This window comes from Loxodonta africana, chromosome 8, assembly GCF_030014295.1.
Source record: "Loxodonta africana isolate mLoxAfr1 chromosome 8, mLoxAfr1.hap2, whole genome shotgun sequence".
In the NCBI taxonomy this organism is placed as follows: domain Eukaryota; kingdom Metazoa; phylum Chordata; class Mammalia; order Proboscidea; family Elephantidae; genus Loxodonta; species Loxodonta africana.
In genome coordinates, this window is record NC_087349.1 from 98143020 (window position 1) to 98164858 (window position 21839).

Consider the following 21839-nt stretch of genomic DNA (forward strand, 5'->3'; position numbering starts at 1 on the left):
CTTCATGTAATATACGGTTGTTGTTAGGTGCTGTCTTGGTCATCTATAATAGAAATACCACAAATGGATGGCTTTAACAAAGATAAGTTTATTCTCTCACAGTCCGGTAGGCTAGAAGTACGGATTCAGGGCGCCAGCTCCAAGGGAAGGCTTTATTTCTTTCTTTGCTCTGGAGGAAGGTCCTTGTCATCAGTCTTCCCTTGGTCTGGGAGCATCTCAGCACAGGAACCTCAGGTCCAAAGGATGCTCTCTGCTCCTTGTGCTGCTTTCTTGGTGGTATGAGGTCCCCACATCTCTCTGCTTGCTTCTTTCTTTTATATCTCAAAAGAGATTAGTTTAAGACACTATCTAATCTTGCAGATCTCATCAATATAACTGCCACTAATCCAGGTCATTACATCATAGTGATAGGATTTATAACACATAGGGAAATCACATCAGATGACAAAATGGTAGATAATCATACAATACTGGGAATCATGTCCTAGTCAATTCGATGGATATTTTGGGGGACACAATTCAATCCATGACAAGCACCATCAAGTCAGCTCTGTCTCATAGTGACCCTATTTACAACAGAACAAAACCAGTCCTGCGCCATCCTCACAATCGCTGCTGTGTTTGACCCCACTGTTGCAGCCTCTATGTCAATCCATCTTTTTGAGATTCTTCCTGTTTTTCATTGACCTTCTACTTTACCAAGCATTATGTCCTTCTCTAGGGACTGGTCCCTTCTGATCACATGTCCAAAGTGTGAGATAAAGTCTTGCTATCCTTGCTTCTAGGGAGCATTCTGGCTATACTTTTTCCAAGACAGACTTATCCTTCTTCCGGCAGTCTATGGAGAATATTCCATATATTTCAACTACACCATAACTCAAAGGCGTCAATTCATCTTTGGTTTTCCTTATTCATCACCCAGCTTGTGCATGCATATAAGGTGATTGAAAATACCATGGCTTGTGTTAGGCGCACCTTAGTCCTCAAGGTGACATCTTTGCTTTCTAACACTTTAAAAGGTCTTTTGTATCAGGTTTGCCCAATGTATGCCATTGTCGCTATGAGTCAGAATTGACTTGACAGCTATGGGTTTGGTTTTTTTTTTTTTTTATGCCATGGTATAAATGGATGTCCTATAATTTATTTAACTCTGAGATTTAAAAAAATTATTTTTAAACCCTGGAATCCTTTCTTAAACAAAGTCACACACAAAAGCTTAGCATGTAAAACAGGTAAAACAGAGCAGCTCTGTTTTATGAGTAGAATTTCAAGGTCAATAGTCAATGACAGTTTTAAAACTTTGGGTCTAAATTACCAAAATATTCCCCAGAGAAACCATAAGATCCCATTTATTTACCCTCTTATGATCGTTGAATTTGTTTTTGCTTTTGGTTTTTAATTTTCTAGACAAAATTCTACCTTGAAATAGAATTTTTAGAAATTCTACCTTTTAAAATTGTGAACTTAAACATTTATCTTCATTTATTGAATATTTATAGTTCTTTGAGGATTTACTTGCTCCTACCCAAATTCTTTGAAAGGATTGATATTTTTCTTATTGATTTGTAAGAACACTTTTTATATTAAGGGAAATAATTCTTTATCATCTAACCATTTGCCAATTTGATAGACAAAAAAAGTATCTCATTTTAGTGTGTATTTCTGTAAGTTTTTGTGACTGAATATTTTATCATTACTTTGCCATTTATATTTACATTTTGTTAATTGCCTATTTGTTTCCTTTTCACCTTTTCAATTTGAGTATACTTTTTTTTTGCTCCTTTTATTTATTAGCAAATTAATATGATTTGATTTATTGTACTTTTTCCTTTTATTGGTAGGAAAGTCACACATTTCATATCTATTTTAGTGCCAAATTTTTAACATATATTTAGTATAAAGTCTAAAGATTATCAATATGTATAAACTTCTAAAGAATACTGGGAATCATGACCTAGCCAATTTGACAGATATTTTGACAGAGCTTTAACTTACATTAAGCTGTTCCATTTTACACTACATTCTTGTTCTGTATTTTAGTTCCACACTGCTTTTATACATCTTAAATTAGTTTTATTGTTGTTTTTTTACAGCCACTTCTTGTTTAAATTTGCCTACAAAAATATTCATTTTTTTTCTCACTTTTTAAGAATTTTGCATATCATTTTGTCCATTCAGGTTTCTTTTCCTTCTTCCTGAAGTACGTATTGTTTAGTTGTTCTTTAAACATGGCCTGTAAGTGATAGTTTAATTGGGAATGGCATTCTAGTTTATAATTATTTTGTCTCAGTGCTATGAAAATGTCATCCTATTATCTCCAGGCTTCTGTTTTGGAGCTTCTCAACTGATACTGCAGCATATCGTACTGGTGTGCTGAGGATGGGTCACTGGCACGCAGACGTATCAATCCCTCTGCCATCTGAGTGTTAGGGCAGGGCTCAGGCTCTGACCTCCTGTTAATGAGGCCTCACCTGTTTACCCCATTGTGTTGTATAGGTATTATAATTTTCAATGTATGCTGTGACATGCAAATGTTCAGAAACACTTCTCTACTGTTGCTGCCGAGATAACAGCTGTTAGTCTAATTGTTTCTTTGAAGGTAATCTTTCCTGTCTCTCTAGATGTTTAATATATTATTTTTGTCTTTGGTTTTTTGCAGTTACACTATGATATTTATCAATGTAGATTTATTTATCCTGCTTGGGACTTTTTATATTTCCTAAGTGTAGGATTCGTGTGTTTCTGGAAACTCATCATCAGCCTTTGTTTCTTAAAATACTGCATTTTCACCATTCAATATTTTCTCTTTCATAGCAGCTTCTATTGAGGTCCTTTCCTCCAGGCTTTTTAACCTTCAGGTTTTTCATCTCTTATTTTTCTGTGCTGTCTTCTGGGAAATTTTCTCAGATCTATCTTTCAGCTTATTAAATCTCTCTTTAGTTGTGTGTAATCTGCATTTAATCTGTCACTGCATTTTTAATTTTAATAACTATACTTTTCAGTCATAGGAACAGAACAAGTGGATACTGAATGGTTTAAAACCAGAAAAGGTGTGCATCAGGGTTATCATTTCATCATACTTATTCCATTTGTAGGATGAGCAAATTATCTGAGAAGCCAGGCTATATGAAGAAGAATGCAGCATCAGGATTGGAGGAAGTATCATTAACAACCTGCATTATACAGTTGACACAACCTTGCTTGCTGAAAGCAAAGGCTTGAAGCACTTACTGATGAAGATCAAAGACCATAGCCTTCAGTAGAGATTACACATCAACATAAAACAAAAATCCTCACAACTGGACCAATAAGCAGCATCATGATAAACAGAGAAAAGATTGAAGTTGTTAAGAATTTCATTTTACTAGGATCCACAATCATCACCCATGGAAGCAGCAGTCGAGAAATCAAATGACATATTGCACTGAGCAAATCTACTGCGAAAGACCTCTTGTGTTGAAAAGCAAAGATGTCACCTTGAGGATTAGGGTGCACCTGATCCAAGTCATGGTATTTTCAATTGCCTCGTATGCATGAAAAAGCTGGACAATGAATAAGGAAGACCGAAAAAGAAGTGATGCCTTTGAATTATGGTGTAGCGAAGAATAATAAGCATTCCTTCTCCATGGACTGCCAGAAAAGTGAACAAATCTGTCTTGGAAGCAGCACGGCCAGAATGCTCCTTAGAAGCGAGGGTGGCACGACTTTGTCTTCTGTACCTTGGACATGTGATTAGAAGGAAGCAGTCCCTGGAGAAAAACATCATGCTTGGTAGAGGGTGATTGAAAAACAGGAAGACCCTCAATGAAATGGATGGATACAATGGCTGCAACAATGGGTTCCAACATAGCAATGATTGTGAGGATGGCGCAGGACTGGGCAGTGTTTTGTTCTGTTGTACATAGGGTCACTATGAGTTGGAACCACCTCAAGGGCACCTAACAACAACAACAATTCTTCATGCTGTTACCTCTTCCTGAAATGCCCTTTATCAATCCATTTAGAAATTATTTACAGAGTACACCTAAGTACCTGGTACTGTGCTAGAGGAATGGTACTATAGTGGTGAAAACTATTGGCCTGGTTCCTCCTTGCATGGAGGTCACAGCTTGTAAGAAGACAGTGAAACACTCAAATTATAATACAGGGCAACTAGAGGTGGCTATGGGAGCACAAAAAACTTAAATGTCCAGGAAAAGTTTTTCAGAGGAAGTAGTCACTGAAGTGTGACCCAAAGGATGGATGGGGAATGACTTTGGCAAAAATGCATCAGAGGCCTTCTTTCTCTTGTCACTTGAAGAATGCCTGCTCATTCTTCCAACTCTCTCCATCACTTCTCCAGGCAGCGCACGTCACCTCTTTTCCATGCCCTACCTCAGTATTTTGTACATTATGGTCCTTTTAGCCATGCATTGCATTTATTTGTCTTTGTTTCTTGTTCTAGACTGTAAGCTCCTTGAAGGCAGGGTCTACTTCTTATTTATTTTTATATCCTTGTGCATGGTACCTAGTGATTGCTGAATAAAAGTTTACCTGAATTCCATTCCATAGGTCTCCTGGCCCTTGTTCTATTCCCTTTGCCCAGCACCTCCTCTAGTCCTGAAAACACCCCTGCAGTTCCTACTTTTCTTTTCTGATCAAGCCTTCCTTCATGGCTTTACTTAGGACTCCTTTTCTGGTTCTTTTATCGCTCTCTCCCTATACTCACTCCTAGATTCAAATGACCCTTTCTTTAGTTCCTAATTTGTTTTCATCCCTCAAGGGGCAACAGGGTCAACACCAGACAAATAGCACCTGCTAAGAGGAATCTGGAGGCATTGATGGTTCAGTGGTAGAATTCTTATCTTCCATGTGGGAGACCCAAGTTCTATTCCTGGTCAAACGTACCTCACGCATAGCCACACCCATCTGTCACTGGAAGCTTGAATGTTGCTATTATGCTGAACAGATTATGGGGGAGCATCCGGACTAAGCTGGACTAGAAAGAAAGGCCTGGTGATCTGCCTCTGAAAAATCAGCCATTGAAAACCCTGTGGATCAAAATAGTCTGATCCTGCTGTGCGTGAAGTCTCCATGAATCCAGGAGAGACTTGAAAGCAGGTAAAAACAGAATCATCTATTGAAGGAGATATGTACTTTTGATACCATGGCATCTCCATCATTTGGTGCCTAAGAAAGGATGTTTTCTTATGAAAAAGTAAAACTTATCAAAAATGAGAGCCATGTATTCTAATTTGCTTCCTTTTTTACATTGGCTGCCAGGAAGCCCAGATTTAGATTTAATGTTCAAGTTTAGCAACTATGTATATCACGTTTCTGGTAGAATTATTTCCTTCTTTCATCTGGGTATGTTCTGATTAATTTTCTGAGTAAATTTTAAGAAATTTAATTTACATATACAATCACTGTCAAAAAATGTAATTACATTAAAATAAAAATTTAGAGTATAACTATATTTTCATATCAGGTTACACAATACATACTCCCTGAATTTTATTACAAGTTACCTCAGATTCTTATTTCAAAATGTTAAAATTCTTATTTTTTTTCTTCTCCCTTTCTTCTTTTTCTTTTTCCAAAACACGTAGAACTGGTTTAAATACCTCCTTTTTTTTAGCTAAACTATGCTAAAGAGCCTTCATTCAGTCCTCAATGGATCACAAAGGAAAGGAGGAACTGGAAGGGAAGAGAAGGGAAGAGAGGGGAAGAGAAGACTTACTTATGAAGACACTATATAGTCCTCTCAAATAATGGGATTTCCATATTACAAATGGGGTAAGAGGCTCAGAGTAGGTAAATTCTTGCCCCAGATCTTATTTCTCAATTTGGAGAAGTCCAACAAATTTACACTGTCTCAACTTCTCATCTCATTGTTTCCTAAAATCTCCTGTTTCTCCTTTATTCCTGATTTTAGGTAATAGAGCTATTATCTGCTTACCCATTCCAGAAGCTCAGGAGTCATATTGTATTGTTCCCTCTCTCTTACCCTCATACTTAATTAGGTCACTGATTACAGCTAATTCTCTTGAGTAGCTTTACCCTCCTCCCGTTCTCATTGCTGATAGCAAAGTCTAGGCTCAAATGCTCTTTGCTTGGACAATTTCAATAGTCTCCTTGCTAATATCTGTGCTTCCAATTTCTCCCACTTCGATCTCGCCCCTACAAGGTTGTTTTGTCTTTGTGATATTTCTGAATGGCAAATCTGACTGCATCACTCCCTTTTAATGCACTCTTCTGCCCTCAAGTAAAAGTCCCTTGCCAGCTGTATCAGAATTTCCATGATTTATGCCTCACTTCATCTGCCGTATTAACTCCCTTTGTTCTGTCATAAGCATCCTACATACCAGCCATACTGAATTACTTACAGATTCTTGAATACTCATGGGTTTTCATGCCTCCATACCTCTATTAAGAGTCCCTGGGTGGTGCAAATGGTGTAACTGCTAGGCTGCTAAGTGAAAGATTGGCAGTTTGAGTCCACACAGAGGTGCCTTGGAAGAAAAGCCTGGTGATCTACTTCAAAAAATCAGCCACTGAAAACCCTATGGAGCACAGTTCTGTCCTGACACACACGGGGTCACCATGAATTGGAATTGATGACAACTGTTGTTATTATTATTTTTTTAATGCTTCTGTTAGTTATTCTTTTTTCTACCTGGAATGTTTATCTCTTACAAGCTGAACCCTTTCTCTCTTTCAAGACCTAACTCAAGTTTCTGCTCCTCTCTGGTCTTCCCTTACCCACTTTTGAAAGTGTTGATCACATCACAACCTCTTTTCTACTTTTCCACCTTAGACATATAACATTTACCTCACCATGTTGCAATTATTTGGTTTTATATTTGACTAAATTACTTGACTGTAATTTCTTTGATTTTACAAAGATTTTATCTTGCTCTTTTTGCATTCATAGTGTCTAGTTCTAAGCACTTACTGAATGGATTTTTTTATTTGCTCAAGGTTCTCTATTAATTATAAAATATTTTCATAACTAATACAAAATGGATGAAAGAAATGTATGTCATTGGGGATACCAACTGAACTTGCTTGGTTCATTATTAGAGCAGGTAGGCAGGAAATGCTTTAGTTGTTAACAGGAAGATGGTTTAGAATGGACTTGCAAGTAGATTCAAGAAACAGTCTTGCACTTTTTCTTTTGCAACTACCATGAACTTTCTCTACTCTTAGAAGTAGTCACTGGGGTTTGAGAGGGCTGACTGCCCTTCCCTCTATGAGTTCTGACAGGAATACGATAGGAATCATAATATCAGCAGACACAAAAGATCAGCTTTATCCCAGGTAAACCTGGACTGGAGAATGCAGCTGAGAATTAACTGCCAACTCAGGCTTCCTACCTAACTTCTCCCTTGGATCTAGCTGATCTGCCCAGCCTTGGCAAGTTTTGGGCAACATGAACTGAGCTTGAGCTGGTAGGATTTCTGCATGGAAAAGCAAACAGTATTGCCACAAACTGGAGGGATATAGAACATTGACGTCTGTAGGTGGTGCAAATAGTTTGCATTAGACGGCTAACCTAAAGGTTGGCAGTTCAAATCCACCTAGTGCTACCATGGAAGAAAAAGCCCACTTTTTCTGGTGATCTGCTTCCGTTAATATTACAACCAAGAAAAATAGAGCACAGTTCTTTGTAACATGTACGGTTGCCACGAGTCAGAACCGACTTGGCGGCAACTAATAACATCTCACCAGTCAGAGGGGCTAGTTAGTGGTAGTAAAGTGCTCTCTTTAACAGTACTGAAAGGGTTAAAGTTCCTATTTAATGGATCATGGGAAAGAGGATGGTGCTTGCCAGCATAAAAATAAAAGAAATAGCCATGGTCAGGAGGCAACAATGTAAAACGAACACATCATATTATTACAGAATGATTTTCTTGATGAGTCGAGATGGTCTTCTTAGAACGAACATCCCTTAATGATGCTCTGAGCCTACAGTGACCTAGCAATGGTCACAAGTGTCCTAGTTTGGTGCTCCTCAGACTTTAACGTGCACACGAACCATCTGTCTCAGGTGATTTAAGATTCTGCATTTCTAACACGCTCCCAGGTGATGCTGATGAGTGACTAGCAAAGAAAAAGCAAAGGTGTCATTTTGAAAAAGTGAAAATGTCAAGGACAGATCAGTCACTTTAAATCCAGAGTCCTGGGACCTCATATATCTTTGTTCAAAAAAATTCCCCTTTTTATGGATGGGTTCTGTAACTCCTAAGTAAGGTAGTATGACTCTGTTTGCTTTCTTTTACCCAACACGTATCATTTCATCATGTTGACGGCTAGATCAATAAACGCTCCGCACACTAAGGACAAAGGTGTTAATATCATTGAGGCTTAATGAAAAGGAACCGTCAACTTGACACCTAGGTGTGAATGCTCTGATGGCAAGAATAACAACTCGTGAGTTACTATGGATTATAAAGGATTCATTTTTTCCTGCCATTTATATGAGCTCTGGACCATGTCATCTGAACCTGGGTAGATCTATAATTGCACATCTTGATGACAGTAAAGATCAGTGACCTGAATGCATCTAAAACTTATGCTGCATGCATAGAGCGGTTTGTGCTGCCCATGCCTAATTCTGCACGCCTGGACCTTTCTGACATCCCTTCCAGCCCCTGGAGTTTATGACCCAGATGATGCCTCCATTGAAAATGACCTAAAAAAGAATCCATTGCTGGGCTCTGACCCACATTTTATTAACCCATAATTAGATTTATTTCACTCTGGCTTCATTTATTTCAGGCCTGTGGGTTTGCATTCTTTTTCATTGCTAAGTGCACTCCCTAAAGTAGTGAAATATTTATAATTTGACCAGTTCTATTAATTATATAACGATAAGGAGGAACAAAATAAGAGAGAAAGTCATGGTCAGGAGACAACAGAGTAACATGAATACATCATATTTTCACATAATGATTTTCTTGATGAGAGAGATGGTCTTCTTAGAATTAACATTTTTTAGTTATGCTCTGAGCCTACAGTGACCTAGCAATGGTCAAGAGCATCCTAGTTTGGGGCTTTTCAGACTTTTAATATGCACACGAGTCATGTGATTCAGTCTCAGGTGACTTAAGATTCTGCATTTATAACAGGCTCCCACGTCATGCCGATGAGTGAATAGCAAGAAAAATGCAAAGCTGTCGCTTTGATGATTAAGGTGTGCCTGACCCAAGCCATGGTCTTTTCGGCTGCCTCACGTGCATGGGAAAGCTGGACAGCAAAAAAAGGAAGATCAAAGGAGAGCTGACACACTTCAGTTGTGGTACTGGCAAAGAATATTGAATATATCATGGGCTGGCAGAAGAATGAACAAATCAGTCTTGGAGAAAGTACAGCCAGAATGCCCCTTAGAAGTGAGGATGGAGAGACTTCGTCTTGCTTACTCTGAACATGTCATCAGGAAAGAGCAATTGCTAGAAAAGGTCATCAGGTTTGGTAATGTGGAAGGTCAGCAAAATAGAGGGAAACCCTCCAGGAGATGGATTGACATGGTGGGTGTAACAATGGGCTCAAACATATGAATGATTGTGAGGATGGAGCAGGACCAGGCAATGTTTCGGGCTCCTATACGTAAGCTCAGTATGAGTCAGAGGTGACTTGATGGCAACTAATAACGACAGCATGTTATCCAACCAAAACACCAGCTCCAAACTCATCACAATTAATTTTATTCCACAGCATGTTTAAGGGAATGTTATTCTAGGGAAGATGCTTGGGATTAAAATAATTAAAAAAAAACTGGAAAGTATGCACATTTATGTATCTCTTCTTTTCATTAAATATATATCTGTTTGGCAAAAAATGTTAGACTCTTTTGTACAAAAACAAAGCAAAAAAAAAAAAAAAAATACAACCCCAAACCATTGCAGATTGTAAATACCTGTAATAATCACAATGATGTAAACGTGGATGTTTGACAGCTTGCCCATCCTGTGGACCTGTGTTGCGGCAGGACCCCCCAGGAGAAGGTCACACCAACCCCTTGATAGCAACAGCCCATCACAGAGGCATTTAGGTTTAGTATATTAGAGATGGAACATGATTACTGATTTCATCATTTGTGCTTTTAGCTAAGGGACTGTGAGGAGGCGCAGAAATGAAGAAGGCAAGTCTGGGCTGGGGCAGGGAGAGGAGACCCAAGACTAGGTAGCAAGGAGGGAAGGTTGGGTGTGGTCACAGTACAGTCTCGAGTGGGTATGGAATCTGTGGACTGTATGTTTGAGGACCGAATGCTGGAGAGGACTATGATGAAGACTATGATGAGACCAAAGAGGAACAGGACGAGGCAAAGGTGGGGAGGGTGGCAGTGGGCGATTTGAAAGCAGATCTCAGTTCAGATGAAACTGGCTGTGTGAACTGACTGGAGAGAGAAGGGGAAGGAGGAGGTGGTATCTGGTCTTCTCAAGTAGCCAGGCCGTCTTCTTTGGGACAGGCCTGGAAGCACTCTCTAGGTCTGGTGGTCAAGCCTCAGGCAGTCTGTTGCTGCTGGCTTTCCTATTCCAGGGAGGGAGAATACAACTGCTTTCGGGGGATGAGGATGGAAGGGCCCTTTGGCTCTCTTATTGGTGGTGGGTTTTGCTCTTTTCCCACCCGTGGACCGCAGCCATGGGAAGTGACCTAAAGCAATGGAGTCTAGAAACAGAATCAGCAAAGGGAGCAACGCTCCAGGTAGGGGAAAAAATCGCTGGGGTTAGAGGTGAGGCCAAAGAAAGTGTTGACCCACAGCTTCCCTCTCCCCAAAGAGAATCCCAAGGCGTGGGCGTGTTTTCATTCCTCTCTCCCGTTAGCTAGCTAGATTTTCCAGTTTTGGAGGGGGCACTTCTGGCCCGGCCACTTCAGTTACAGTCATAGACGAAGTCATAGTTGCTGGGCTCCTTGGGGATTGGGGGTGGGGCGTCGGGGATCTGAATGTTTTCGAGGTCCAGGAGGCGGAGCTTGATTTCCATGCTGAGCAGGGTGTCCAAGTCATTCCGGGTCAGGTCGCTCATCATGTCTTTCCCCAGCAGTGCATTTAGCCCATCTGTCCAGATACAGTACTGGTGGGAGAGGAGATAGCAATGACAATTACTGACAGCAGTGGTAAAAGTAGCGAACACAGCTAACACTAATTGAATATGCAGCATGGGCTAGCCTTTGTGTGATGTGCTTTGTGTACATCATCATTTAGTCTTCACAATAATTCTATAAAGTTGACAGTTTTGACACATCTGTTTCACAGATAGGGAAACTGAGGCATAGAGAAGCTAAATAGCTCGGTAGTATATGGAGTGGGTGGGATTTAAACCCAGGTGATCTGACTCCATTGCCTGTGCTCTTCTCTGCAGGGAATGCCTCCCTAAGTGCCAGCAGGAGGACCTGAGTTCTCCATGACTGTGCAATGTCATCCATCAAGTTCTTCTGGGCTCTCACCCTTCAGATGTTTCTAACATCCCACCAGCGAGTCTACGACTTTAAGGTACTGGTGGAATGCATCCCAACGTTCCTGTACTCAACATCAAGTTAAGCTTCCTCTTTTCTGATTTCAGTCATGGCTCCAGGTAGGGAGTTAATCTCTGCTCTCCTATCTGATTCTCAGCATGCATGATGACAGCCCCATCCTTGTAGCTCCACCATTGAAATTCTCAGCAAAAACGGCTGAGAAATTGCCTTTTGATGTCCAATATCTGGCAGTCAAGATGGCTACACTTATTGGACGAAGCTATTAGGAGGTGGGTTGGTTGCTTTTCTTGGGACCTCTTCCTCTTGGGTTTCCTGCTCCCAGGGTTTCTCTCTACAAGGTCTCTGGGGCCTGGACCCCAGCGATATCACCTGTTTTGGAAGGCCCTGAGTACCCAACTCAGAGTTTGTCTCTCCAGGAGATTATGAATTCCTTGAGGGAGGAACTGTGCCTTTTTTCTGAGGATCGTCCTTGCTCTTGTCAGCTTCCCTTCAGAAGCTGGAGTCCTGCCTTGATCTGGTAACAGAGCCATGATACCTGGTAAAAGAGCTACCCTCTGCTGGCAGCATCTCAGAAAACTGCATGCTTTCTGGATGCTGTGCTCTGCTCACTTGTTGGGATGCCCCTAACCCTATAGAGGACCTTTATGATAGCAACTCTGTTCTTTCTGTCAGGATGGTCTTCCTTTTAGGAGTTCCTGGGTTGTACAAATGGTTATTGTGGTGGCTGATAACAGAAATGTTGGAGGTTTGAGTCTACCCAGAGGCACCTCAGAAGAAAGGCCTGGTGATCTACTTCTGAAAAATCAGCCATTGAAAATCCTATGGAACACAGTTCTACTCTGAAATACATGGGGTTGCCAGGAGCTGGAATTGACTCAATGGCAACTGAATTTTTGGAGTGGTCTTCCTTCTAGCATGCTCTCCAGATTGCCCCCCTCCCCTATCCTCAGCAGGTCAAGATGCAATTCCAGACCCTGCTTAGCCTGTCCTTTGCACCGTGGTTACCTGGGCCATGTTCCAGAATACGATAGCAGGTCTCAATATAAAAGAACGAAAAAGTTGCAATCACTATATAAACCTTAAGTCATAGCAATGTGATGGAACTCTTCCATGATGCACATTAGAAACACTACTTTTTAAGTTGACAGCATGCAAAATGGGTGATATTAGGAGACCCCTGCCTGGGTAGTAGGAGCCCTGGTAGTGCAGTGGTTAAGTCCTTGGCTGCTAACCAAAAAGTTCAGCAGTTTGAACTCACCAGCTCCTCTGCAATAGAAAGATGTAGCAGTCTTCTTCTGTAAAATTTACAGCCTTGGGCACCCTATGGGACTGTTCTACTCTGTCGTATAGGGTTGCTGTGAGTCACAGTTGACTTGATGGCAATGGTTTTTTGAGGGGAGGGGGATGCCTTGGTAGTGCGGCATTGAACTGTAAGGCTTAGGATCTACCTTGGCTATGTGGTTTCAGCCAAATGTTTTAAACCATCTAAACACCAAAGCAGTGTTAAGGGAAGATTAGTGTTCTTATAAATACCTTAGCCAGCTTCTGAAGACATCTAAACATCCATCTCCTACCCTAAGTCCTACCCTAGAGATTCTGATGTTGAAGGCTGTGGGTGAGGAAATTTATTTAGAAAGTTCCTCATCTAATTCTGATGTACATCCAGGTATGGGAGCCATGAACTCTGCCATTTAAGGCCCCTTCCAGCTCTGACATTGTTTCATCGTAAATCCCTCAGTATTAACGATTACTGCTCTTTGCACGCGGCCCTTCTAGCCTTGGCGAGCTTCCAGGACAGACTAACCCACAGAAACATTTCTATGGTGCTTTTCTTTTAAGAAGCAGCAGGCACAGGAAACTGTTAAAAAGTACATTGACCAGTAAATAAAAACCCTGTAGTGCTGAATCAGAATTGAAAGTACTAGTATAAATTCATGATGTATTTTAGCTTTAAAAAAATCGTAACTTCTACTTTTATCCACCAAAAGACCTAAAAACAATGACCAACCAAGTAGTAATAAGCATATTTAGTGCCCAGATGTGGCCACTAAATACCATTTCCTACTAAAATCAGCCAATGAAAACCCTACGGTTCACAAGAAAACACTGTATGATCGGCAACTGATCCTGAGGCTGGTGCCCGACTGGTAGCATTTCATCCGCTATGCATGGGGTCACCATGAGTAGGGGGCTGACTCAACCTCAGCTAACAAAAACTAAAGTAACCAAGCCTCCACAGATCAAAGGCAGCAAATGCGTATGATGAGCTTGGAACATCTTGTCATAGCAGAAGGCCAGAAAAGCTACTAAAGACACTGAGATCATGGCAATAGGACTCAGAAGCCAACCTGTTCCGACTTGTGCCAGATAGGATAACTGAGACAATAACAACGATAACAGCAACAGACCGAAACGCCAAAAAAACAAACAAACAAAAAACAAACCCACTGCCGTTGAGTGGATTCCAACTCATAGCGACCCTATAGGACAGAGTAGAACCGCCTGATAGAGTTTCCAAGGAGCGCCTGGTGGATTTGAACTGCTGACCTCTTGGTTAGCAGCCATAGCACTTAACCACTATGCCACTGGGGTTTCTGATTGAAACACAGATATGTTTAAATCCATGACTTTATAATGTGACTCACACACCAAAAAAGCCTTATTGGTTTCCTTTGGAAGATGATCATTATTTTAAAAACTGTGCTGGTGGCACAGTGGTGAAGAGCTCAGCTGCTAACTGAAAGGTCAGCAGTTCAAATTCACCAGGCCCTCCTCAGCACAGTTCTACTCTGTCTTATAGGGTTGCTATGACTTGACAACAACGGGTTTGGGCTTTTTTTTTAATCCTACATAAACTGCTTAACTTTAAGGTAATCAAATAGTTGATGAGGCAAGTTTGTCTTTATGTAAGTATCCTGCTAATAAATGGAGAAGGAATGATAGCATTAGGGTATCATCATTTAGCATCCTCTAACAGCCCCTCCTTGGAAACCCTATGGGGAGTTCTATTCTGTCCTATAGGGTGCTATGAGTCAGAATCGACTTGACTGCAACGGCTTTTTATTTTTTTTGGTTTAATGTACCAAAGGAGCCAAAGGACCTAGGTAATAATCATCTATGGCTGCTGACATTCTAAAAAGAGAGACAAGCAGACACCATGGAAGTACTAAATACTTGCTAAAAAGATGCAAATATCGCTAAAAAAAAAAAAAAAAATTTGATCCTGAATCTGATCAAGCTTCTCACTACCAAATTATAGGAAATACAGGGGGCCAGGGAACATGATATTACAGGGTGTGGAGGCAGGATAATGACCCCCCTCCCCCGCCCCACCAAAAGATGTCCATGTCCTAATCCCTGGAACCTGTGAATAGGCCAGGTTACATGGCTAAGGGGAATTAAGGCTGCAGGTGGAAGGAAGGTTGTTTATCAGCTGACCTTAAACTAGAGAGATTAGCCTGGATTGTCCAGGTGGGCCCAGTGTAATCACAGGGTCCTTAAAAGTGGAAGAGGAGTCAGAGTTAGAGAACTGAGAGGCAGAAAGAAACCTGACTACAGTGGAGGAGGGCAGAGTGATATGGTGTGGGAGGACTTAGCCTAACACAGGAGCGGATTAACAAGTAAGCAAGGAATGTATGGGTTTACATGTGTTTACTTACTAATCTGTACTGTACAATTTCACCTGGTTTTCACCAATTGATGTGCACCACAGATGAGTAAGTAAACACAAGTAAGCCTGTGCATACCTTGCTTATTGGATAACCCGTCCCTGGCTAACATTGCTGGCCTTGGAGATGGAAGGAGGCCATGAGCCCAGGAATGTGGCGGGCCTTTAGAAGTTGGAAAAGGCAAAGAAATTGATTCTTTCCTAGAGCCTCCAAAAAGGAACGCAGAACTGCCAATACCCCGATTTTAGCTCAGTGAGACCCGCTTCAGACTTCTCACCTCTTGAACTGTAAGATAATACTGTTATTTTAAACTGCTTAATCTGGGGTAATTCCTTATAGCAACAATGACAAACTAATACATAGAGTTATAATCACAAAATATAGACTATGGGCAATGTTACAGAACAAATGACCTGGTTTCTTTGGTAAATAAATTGCCAAGAGAGAAAATACACAAGAGAAAGAGAAAAGAGGAACATGTAGATTAAAAAAAAAAAAACAAACTTAAGAAACCTGCCAATCAATTGCAATGTATTGACCTTACTTGTATTTTGATTTGAACAAACTGTAAAATAAAAAATAAACAGGCACAACACACAAATGAGACAATGTAAGAAATCTGAAAATGAACTGTATACAGTAATATTAAGACATTAAGATCTTAGGTGTGGTAATGACATTGTAGTTATGTGTTTAAACCCCAGCTCATTACTTAATCACTGTGTGACCCTGGGCAAGTTCCTTAACCTCTCTGTGCCTCATTTCCCTCTTTTATAAATGAGTTTAATGTGAGTTTGTTTCTTTTAGGGTTATATATAAGTGGGGATCATGTATACAAAGCATTTAATGGTGCTTGGCACAGAATCGGAGCCCTGGTGGTGAAGTGGTTAAGAGCAATGGCAAGCTGCCCTTGTTAACCAAAAGATCAGCAGTTTGAAGCCACCATCTGCTTCTTGGAAACCCTATGGGGCAGCTCTACTCAGTCCTATAGTGCGCTAGGAGTCAGAATCGACTTGACGGCAATGGGTTTGGTTTGGATTGTTGAGGTATTCAATTTTGGGAGGCCTCTCTCTCCTCATTTACAAATGAGGATATCTGTAATAAAACTTTCTCTTTTATGGAGTAATTTTGACAATAAAATGGCAATACAGCTCCTTGGAAACTCTATGGGGCAGTTCTGCTTTGTCCTATAGGCTCGCTATGAGTTGGAATTGACTCAATGGCACTGGGTTTGGTTTTTTTGGTTTAGATATGAAAGTGGTATGAAGAAATTAAATGTGTTTATAATTGTAAGGCATTTTTCTCCTCACTATATCTACTGGAAGTAGCAGATATGAATAAAAACTTGGCAATCTCAAAGCATTTCTCCTTATCTGGAATTAATGTACGCCAGGGGAAAGCAGCCTTGCATAGACTAAAATAGCATGCACGGCTCTACTGTTTTAAATAGTTTTCCATACAGCTCTATACATCTTCAACATGGTGACCTGTGTACAACCACAATTTTATTTAGAAACAGAAACAGTAGGTCACTGTATCTATTTTCAGAAAGATGAAGACAAAGTCTTATCCCTTCTGCAAACTAAATGTCAAGTTAAGACAGAATTATTCTTAAGCACCATTCTAAATGCAGGATTTGTGTTTTATCTTTCTTCTCTCTTTGGGAAGTACAATTTTATTCAAAAGCTTCAAACCAGTGAAAACCAGATACTGAATAACTTCTAAATGAGCTAAGTCTCCTAGGGGGAAATGGTGAACAGAAGTTAGATTCTATTAAAATGCCCCCTTCCTTTCTGAAACCTGTTTATGCAACCACATACAAGACAAAAATCTGAACGGCATCATCTAAAAATAAAACTTGCAAGCACGATATTGGGTTCTCGTTTACAAGAAAAAAGTTCAATCAACCGTAACTGCTACTTTATCTTACAAATGTATTTTCCTAGATTTTATGCTAAATATTTTAAATATAGCTGACAGTGTGCCTCAAGAAGCAGAAACAAATTATACATATAACAAGATGTCAAAAATGAATAAAAGCATCTCAAAAATAAAATTCCAACAGGCAGCCCTGAACCTCTCAAAACAGCTTAAAGAAACTTGGTAGCAAACCTATATCATCAGATGTTTTAAAGAATAAAGAATAGTTTAATATCCAATGAAAACCAAAGCTGTAACGGGTATTGCTTCTTCAGGGTTAGCATTTATGCCCTTGTTGAGTTTGAGGCATTTGTTGTCTCCCCAACTCACCCTTTTTCTTCCCCATGAACTATCAGCCAAGCTAGTTGGACCTTGAACCTCTTACAATTGGCAGTTTGCCAAGAAGTTTCTATGCTATTTCAAATCAACAAGATGTACCTTTCTTTGTTCACGATTTTCTCAGGCAGCCTTTTTTTTTTTTTTTTAATTTTTATTGTGCTTTACATGCAAGTTTACAGATCAAGTCAGTCTCTCATACAAAAATGTATATACACCTTGCTATATACTCCCAGTTCCTCTCTCCCCAATGAGACAGCACACTCCTTCCCTCCACCCTCTATTTTTGTGTCCGTTCAGCCAGTTTCTGACCCCCTCTGCCTTTTTATCTCCCCTCCAGACAGGAGCTGCCCACAGTCTCATGTGTCTACTTGATCCAAGGAAGCTCACTCTTCGCCAGTCCCATTTTCTATCCCATAAAATAGTCCAGTCTCCAACCCATCGTCCAGTCTAATCCCTGTCTGAAGAGTTGGCTTTGGGAATGGTTCCTGTCTTGGGCTAACAGAAGGTCTGAGGGCCATGACCTCCAGGGTCCTTCTAGTCTCAGTCAGACTATTAAGTCTTGTCTTTTTATGAGAATTTGAGGTCTGTATCCCACTGCTCTCCTGCTTCCTCAGGGGTTCTCTGCTGTGTTCCCTGTCAGGGCAGTTATCGGTTGTAGCAGGGTACCATCTAGTTCTTCCTGTCTCAGGCTGATGTAGTCTCTGGTTTATGTGGCTCTTTCTGTCTCTTGGACTCATAATTACCTTGTGTCTTTTGTGTTCTTGGCAGTCTTTTTTTTTAAATGAAAATTTTTTTCTTTCTGCTTATTTTTCTAGAGAAAATGTAACTTTCTTTCATCAATTAACCCCACTGAGACCCTTACCTCATGCTTGTCAGGAGCGATGAAGTTCAGCTGGCAGTTTGAGTCATACAAGATGGAGAAAGCAAGTTCAAGCACCTCCTACAAGAGATTAGGGAAAATAGCACATTTAGGGAAAATCAGCACATTTGTTTTGCAGGTACAAATGGCTGGAGACTGAACATGGAGCAGGACCACTCTATGTACAGAGAAGAGGAGCAGCAATGAGGCTGAACGGAGGGAGGGCCATGCCTTTCAAGGGTTACAACACGATTGCTTCTCTCCATTCAAGGGAAGTACTCTGCATGAACCATCTCTTTTAATTCTCATGACAGCCCGTGTAGCACGTATTATCATTCCCCTTTTATGGAAAAAGGGTGAGCAAGGTTGCATGAGCTCTCCAAGGCCTCATAGCTCCAAAGCTGTGCCACTCTCCTCTCTTCAGCATCTGCCTTCCAGGGAGACCATGAAAAAACAGTAAAGCCCTTCCCAGTCAGAGGTTGTAGGTGGCTTAGTGGTAGAATTCTCACCTTCCATGTGGGAGGCCTATGTCAGTGGAGGCTTGCCTGTTGCTATGATGCTGAACAGGATTCAGTGGAGAATCTAAGACGGACTAAGGAGAGAGGCCTGGTGATCTACTTCTGAAAATCAGCCAGCTGAAATTCCATGGATCAAAATGACCTGATCCAGCATTCTGTTCCACTGTAAATGAGGTTGCCCTGAGTTGGAGTTGGGGGCAGACTCAACAGCAAAACAGACAGATAAAACAGATAACCCCAGGGATGTAAACTTTCTAAAACATAGAAGCTACATGGATGGTAATGAGGCTTCTGGGTGAACCCATTATCTTTAGGTAGATTGCCAGGCCCTTCTTCCTAGTCCCACTTAGTCCAGACGCTCCACTGCATCCTGTTCAGCATCATAGCAACACGCAAGCCTCCGTTATAGACAGGTAGTAGCTGTGCATGAGGTTCGTTTGTCTTGGGTCTTTGACCAGCTATAGAGCAAAGGCTGCACAAAACCTAGATTTTATCCTATAGAAGCCGCAGGGTACAATAAAGAAGCATAGACTTGACCTCCGAATTCCTGGATTCATTCACTGACAGCAGACTATGTACCAGGCCCAAAGGACTACGTGACATTTCTAGTTCATTGTAGCAGGGTGACCTTAGCCAAGACACTCAGCATCATCTCTAATCTGTACATTAAAATACACCTCTCCTTCTGTATGTGCTGTGTCACTACTGGGTACAATGATCGTTCTACTCATCTGAGCAGTCAGCAGAGAACAACCTTCGGACAATGAGAGCCATTGGTACAGCTCAACACCCTTAAAAAAAAGGCCAATCCAGTTGATTCTGATTCATGGTGACGCCATGTGTTACACAGTAGAACTATGCTCCATAGGGTTTTTAAGGCTATGGCCTTTTGGAAGCAAATTGCCAGGCTTTTGTTCTGAGGCACCTCTGGGTGAGTCTGAACCACCAATCTTTGGGTTAGTAGCTGAGTACTTAACAGTTTGTGCCACCCAGGGACTCCTCTCATCACCCATTTGGTTCCAAATTTGGAAGAGAAGGTCCAAGTGTATTTGCCTCAGTGTGCTACATCATTGTAACATACATATTCTAGCCTATCTTCCTTCTCTATGCCTTAATTAGGTACCACTGATGTCCAGTCCTCTCCTCCTGCTGTGATCAGGGGAGGAGTGCTCAGTAACCGCCCACGAAGCATTCTGTCAGGGAGGCAGATCTCCCCACAACATTCTCTTCCTTAGTATCTGTCAGAGGTATTGGCTTTGGCCAGTGATTCACAGCAAGAATGCCCCAGAAAGAGGACAGGAGGCAAAAAGACGATGTCAATGCTGCCAGATTTCAGAATTTCAGATAGGTTAAAGAATTCTTCCAAAGTGAACTTGGGAGGCCCAGCGTTAGCTGGATGTCTCACCCGACATTGTCAACCATCAAGCTATTTCTGGCTCTCATGGGGTTCCTCTCTCTGGCTCGCCTCCAGCTGTCCCCTCATTAAGAGGGAGCAGCTCTTGTTCTGAGGCTCCATCTACCACCATCTCACACTCCTGGCCTCCCTGCCCTGCCAGAAGTAGAAACAAGGCAGGCAAGAATGCTGAGTCATGGAGCCGGAGTTCTGCTGCAAAAATACCCCTCATCGTTTTCCATTCTTTTTCTTCCTCGAGCCTTCATTCAGGCCTTGCCCAGTGAAGATGGCTAATGTAAAAACAGGGAGCACACCAACACACACACACACACACACCCACACACACACACCTCCCCCCCCCCACACACACACCCACCCACGACTTTTCCATTAAGTTTGGTATCTGTGTCTATAGTCATCTATCTTGAGTCTTCTAATTTATAATCGAAATAGTCATGGCCCTGCTAAAATCCATTGCTGTAGAGTTGATCCTGGCTCAGGGTGACCCCATGTATTTCAGAGCAGAACTGTACTCCATAGGGTTTTCTGTGGTTGTAATCTTATAGATTGCTAGGCCTTTCTTCTGCAGTACCACTGGGTGGATTTGAACCACCAAGCTTCCAGTTAGTAGCCAAGCACAAACCATTTGCACTACCTAGGGATCATCATGGGCCTGCCAGTGGCACCATAAACTGGTATCACCCCTTTGAAAAATTAGTAAGGCAATACATATCAAGAACCAGGGATCCCATTCCTGGACATTATTGCTAAAAAACTATTTCAAAGAATGCTAAAGCTATATGTTATTATCCATAAGAACACAATTTATAAGAAACTAGCTAAATGTCCTCCTTCCTTTGGGTAAAGCATTAAAGAAATCACAAATTAGCAACCCAGAGAATCACATTCAGCCAGCCATTCAGTATGATAATTACGAAGATATGATCTTCAGTGAAAAAAAGCTGTGTGTAAAACCACTATATACCTACTGACCACAATGATGAATAATGGAGGCGAATATGGGAAATGGAATTCATTATGTTATGGTGCTAGGATAATAAATGACTATTTTCTTCTTTCCAAAAACTGTAAATATTTTTTTCAATAAAAAGTTATGCTCTAATGATATAAATTCATAAAACTTGCTCTTAGATTAGCAAGGTTGATATACATAATGATTTCTTTACTAATTTCAGTATCTCTCCTTAGGAAAATTGTCTTTAGGCTTGGGAAGACTGTTTTAGGAGGCAAGGAGAAAAAGGAGAGGACTGGCTTGTCTTTTCAATAACCAGTCAGTATATTACAGCAAATGGATAATGAGCTCGGCTACTGACTGAAAGCTTGGAGTTTTGAGTTTACTCAGAGGTGCCAATAAAGAAAGGCTTGGCGATCTGCTTCTGAAAAATCAGCTATTGAAAAGCCTATGTACAGTTCTACTTGGCCACACATGGAAATACCAAAAAGGAAAAGGTGAAATTCATGAAGGACTTCCCGAGCTGACTACAATTGCTGCTTTGTTTAGGAAAATCACATGGCTAATTATCCTCTTCCTAATGAGAGCCGGTATGAACACCATCAGAGCCCAGGCGCATCCTCTTGACTAGGTGGTGATGTCACTTGAGACCAGAGCATCAACGTGGTTATCATGGTAACATTTTCTCTCCTGCAGGGCAGTGGGAGAAGGG

General features: G+C 41.0%; 1 protein-coding gene and 1 long non-coding RNA gene across 8 annotated transcripts in view; one reads left to right on the plus strand and one right to left on the minus strand.

The window, feature by feature from the left end:
- Positions 1–1084: 1084 nt before the first annotated feature.
- Positions 1085–21839, minus strand: part of ELMO1 (engulfment and cell motility 1) — a 644335-nt gene continuing 623580 nt past the window's right edge. For 6 of the 7 annotated variants that reach the window (XM_023544287.2, XM_003406936.4, XM_023544286.2 and 3 more), the window contains 2 exons: positions 18247–18324; positions 1085–11054 (listed from right to left, as the gene is read on the minus strand). In XM_023544287.2, coding sequence (XP_023400055.1) covers positions 10854–11054; positions 18247–18324 — 279 coding nt within the window. In that variant the 3' untranslated portion in view covers positions 1085–10853. The remainder of the gene's footprint in view (positions 11055–18246; positions 18325–21839) is intronic. The other variant, XR_010322758.1, reaches the window with a different exon arrangement.
- The window catches only part of LOC111749712 (uncharacterized), a 41164-nt gene continuing 37644 nt past the window's right edge, over positions 18320–21839 (plus strand). The window contains exon 1 of the long non-coding RNA XR_010322763.1: positions 18320–21802. This is a non-coding gene — a long non-coding RNA (uncharacterized LOC111749712). The remainder of the gene's footprint in view (positions 21803–21839) is intronic.